Source organism: Eschscholzia californica, unplaced genomic scaffold (genome assembly GCF_041429995.1).
Source record: "Eschscholzia californica isolate CP2 unplaced genomic scaffold, dmEscCali1.0.p SCAF_1, whole genome shotgun sequence".
Classification (NCBI taxonomy): Eukaryota; Viridiplantae; Streptophyta; class Magnoliopsida; order Ranunculales; family Papaveraceae; genus Eschscholzia; species Eschscholzia californica.
In genome coordinates, this window is record NW_028238198.1 from 69,119,907 (window position 1) to 69,122,947 (window position 3,041).

The following is a 3,041-nucleotide window of genomic DNA, read 5'->3' on the forward strand; positions in this document are numbered from 1 at the left end:
TCTTTCCTTCTTCTTATTGGGAAATACTTGCAAACCCAATGACTTCCACCTCGTGAATTTTGTTGTAATGGGGCATCACTCGTATCTCGGACAAAAAGCATCAAATATCCATCAAGGGTCAAGGGAAACAAACAATAAACGTCCTTCAACCACCAAGTAGTATCCATTATCTTTCAACAAAAAAAAAAAGTAGTATCCATCACTCCACACAACTCCTATTCATTTTACTAAGTAAAAATATAAAAGGAAAGGATTAAAAGAAAAGTTGATGAAAACAAAAGAACAAAACCCTTTGTTAACCTTCCATTTAGGTCGATCATAAGAACAAGTATGGAGCTCTAGATCAGGAAACCCAAAATAACAGATCTGACTAACTGGTGTGGAATCGAAGCTTCCGAAACAAAGAAAGGAAGCAAATTTATACAACTCTAAGAGAAACGATATACCCAGATGAAAAATTAAGGGTTATTTTTCTAATGGCCCCCAACTTTGTGACCAGCTTCCCGCCTGACCCCCTACTTTACGAGAAACCCATATGGCCCCCTTCCGTTATAACACCGTTACTCTCTCTCCTCCATCATGTTTTCTCTCTCTGCCAAGTCATGCCACATCATCTGTTATGCCACCTCATCACCTTCTCCGGCGAGAGTCGCCGGCCGGCGACTTCAAACCTAAAAAAAAATTTCTCTCTTCCTCTCTCTATCTCTAAAAAAAAATTTTTTTTTCTTTCTTCTCTCTCTTTCTCTAGAACTGTTAGATCTAGAGAGAGAGAAGATTCATCACGAACAGATGTTCGTGATGAATCTTCTCTCTCTAGATCTGTTCTAGAGAGATAGAGAAATGAAATTTTTTTTTTTAAAGAAAGAGAGAGAGAGAGAAAAAAAAATTAGTTTCAAGGCCGCTGGCCGACGACCTCTGCCGGAGAAGGTGATGAGGTGGCGTAACAGATGATGTTGCGTGAGTTGGCAGAGAGAGAAAACATGATGGAGGAGAGAGAGTGACGGTGTTATAACGGAAGGGGGCCATATGGGTATTTCTCGTAAAGTAGGGGGCCAAGCGGGAAGCTGGTCACAAAGTTAGGGGCCATTAAGGAAATAACCCAAAAATTAAAGACAACCCAAATGCTGAGAGACTCTTTCTTAGGGTTTTCAAATGGTTTGGGAGGGTAAAAGTTGAATAGTTAATATACGGGTTTTCTTTTTATTTATTTTGAATGATAGGTGGTATTGTTGTTTTTAGAGTCAGTAAATAACCACTGTTCCTGCCTAGTTCTACTTCTACCAGCCACCGCCACCTCCATCTTCGACACGACGGAGACAGAAGTGAGAGAGAGTAAAGAGAAAATCGAAGAGAGTAGAAGGAGGAAGAAGGGAATGTAACTAAATTTAGTCAACTTCTTTTGACCAAATCTTTGAGGCAAAATACAGCGTCTTTAACAACTTTAGGCATTGCCTATAAAATCACCCTTTTTATTTTGTAATACAGTAATTATTTAACTTCCAATATTTGAAATGGATTTACTCAAGTCTCGAAGGGTCAAGGAGCCATCCATGAACGTTTCAACAAAAAAAAAAAAAAAAAAAAAGGAGCCATCCATGAAGACTAAAAAATAAAAAGGAGCCATCCATGACCCCTTTCACAACATGGCTCCATCCCAATTGAATTCATAATCACTTTCTCTCTCTTACAATTTCTTTGATCCTTTTACTACTTCACACTACTTAGATAAAAAGGCAAATATTCCTACCAACCTATTAGTATTTTATTAGTATCTATTAAGAAATTGTTATGGGTCTTAATGGATGTAATTTAGTGGGTATGCCACTATAAAGATATACATAATTATTAGGGTATATCTGCCATTTTATATCTAATAAACCCTTATTTCAACTACCTACAATATGAGTCATAAACAACTTTATCCTGTCCATCCCCTGACCTAATTATCCCACTATTTTGTCTGTTTCTAGAGGCAATCGAGTCACACACATACATCTTTCAACCTCTTCCTTCTCTTATATGAACTCAATATTGTTAAATGAACTATTAATTGATTCAGCCCAAACAATATTAGTTTTAACAGCTTAGTTCTTCCGAAAAACATTTATGAAGATTGAAGAACAAGATGGTAATGGTAATTACTAACTATTTCGACACGATTTTGCTTCCTCTTGGATTTCTACTCACAATAGTATACCATGTTTACTTGTATTATTGCTTCATCAACAAACCTCATCTTAGCAAGCTTTCTATGAACAACATCAGAAGGAGAATTTGGGCACAAAGCCTTATATCGGTATGACTATTTTTTTTCACGATGAACGATTGCTTAAAATAAGAATATAGGATAACTCAACTCTTCTATAATAATCTAAAGGATGTTATTCCTTTGTATATAAAATAATTTTTTGAATCAAAATATTATACAAAATAATTGCAGAAAACGCGCGTAACTATGTCAAAAATGTTATTCTTACAACATGAGTTAAAGTAATTTATTACGAATGCAGGAATACGATGAAAAAAAGGGGACATTGGCTGTTCAAAGTATAAGAAACTTTCAAATGGGGGCAATACTTGCTTCTGCAATTACAATTATCCTAATCTCTTCCCTTGCAGCTATAACCAACAACACCTTCAATGCAAGTCATGACCTACTCACAAACCACTCTTACTTTGGCTCACAATCCATCACAACCCTACTACTGAAGTATGGTTTGGAATATATTTTCTTGGTATTTTCTTTCTTATGCAGCACAATTGCCCTTGGTTGTTTTGTAGACGCTAATTTCCTTTTAAACGTTACTGATCTTTCCTCTCGATATGTTCAAGATATGTTAGAGAGAGGGTTCCTCTTCGCTTTTCTTGGTAATAGGGCATTTTACATTTCGTTGTCGTTATTGTTTTGGATGTTTGGACCCTTACCTATGTTATTATCATCGATATCACTTGTTTGGGTGTTATACAAACTTGATTTTGGCTCAAGAAATATGTAGCTCTTTTGTTCGTAAATAAAAAAATTTATCATGATAAGTGATCAA

The 3,041-nt window shown here is 35.9% G+C and overlaps 1 protein-coding gene across 1 annotated transcript; it reads left to right on the forward strand.

Moving 5' to 3' along the window:
* Positions 1 to 1,973: 1,973 nt before the first annotated feature.
* Positions 1,974 to 3,041, forward strand: LOC147568634 (transmembrane protein, putative (Protein of unknown function, DUF599)). The gene is made up of 2 exons (XM_086671284.1): positions 1,974 to 2,296; positions 2,511 to 3,041. Exons 1-2 carry the CDS (start codon positions 2,126 to 2,128, stop codon positions 2,994 to 2,996), a joined length of 657 nt encoding a protein of 218 aa, XP_086527410.1. The 5' UTR covers positions 1,974 to 2,125; the 3' UTR covers positions 2,997 to 3,041.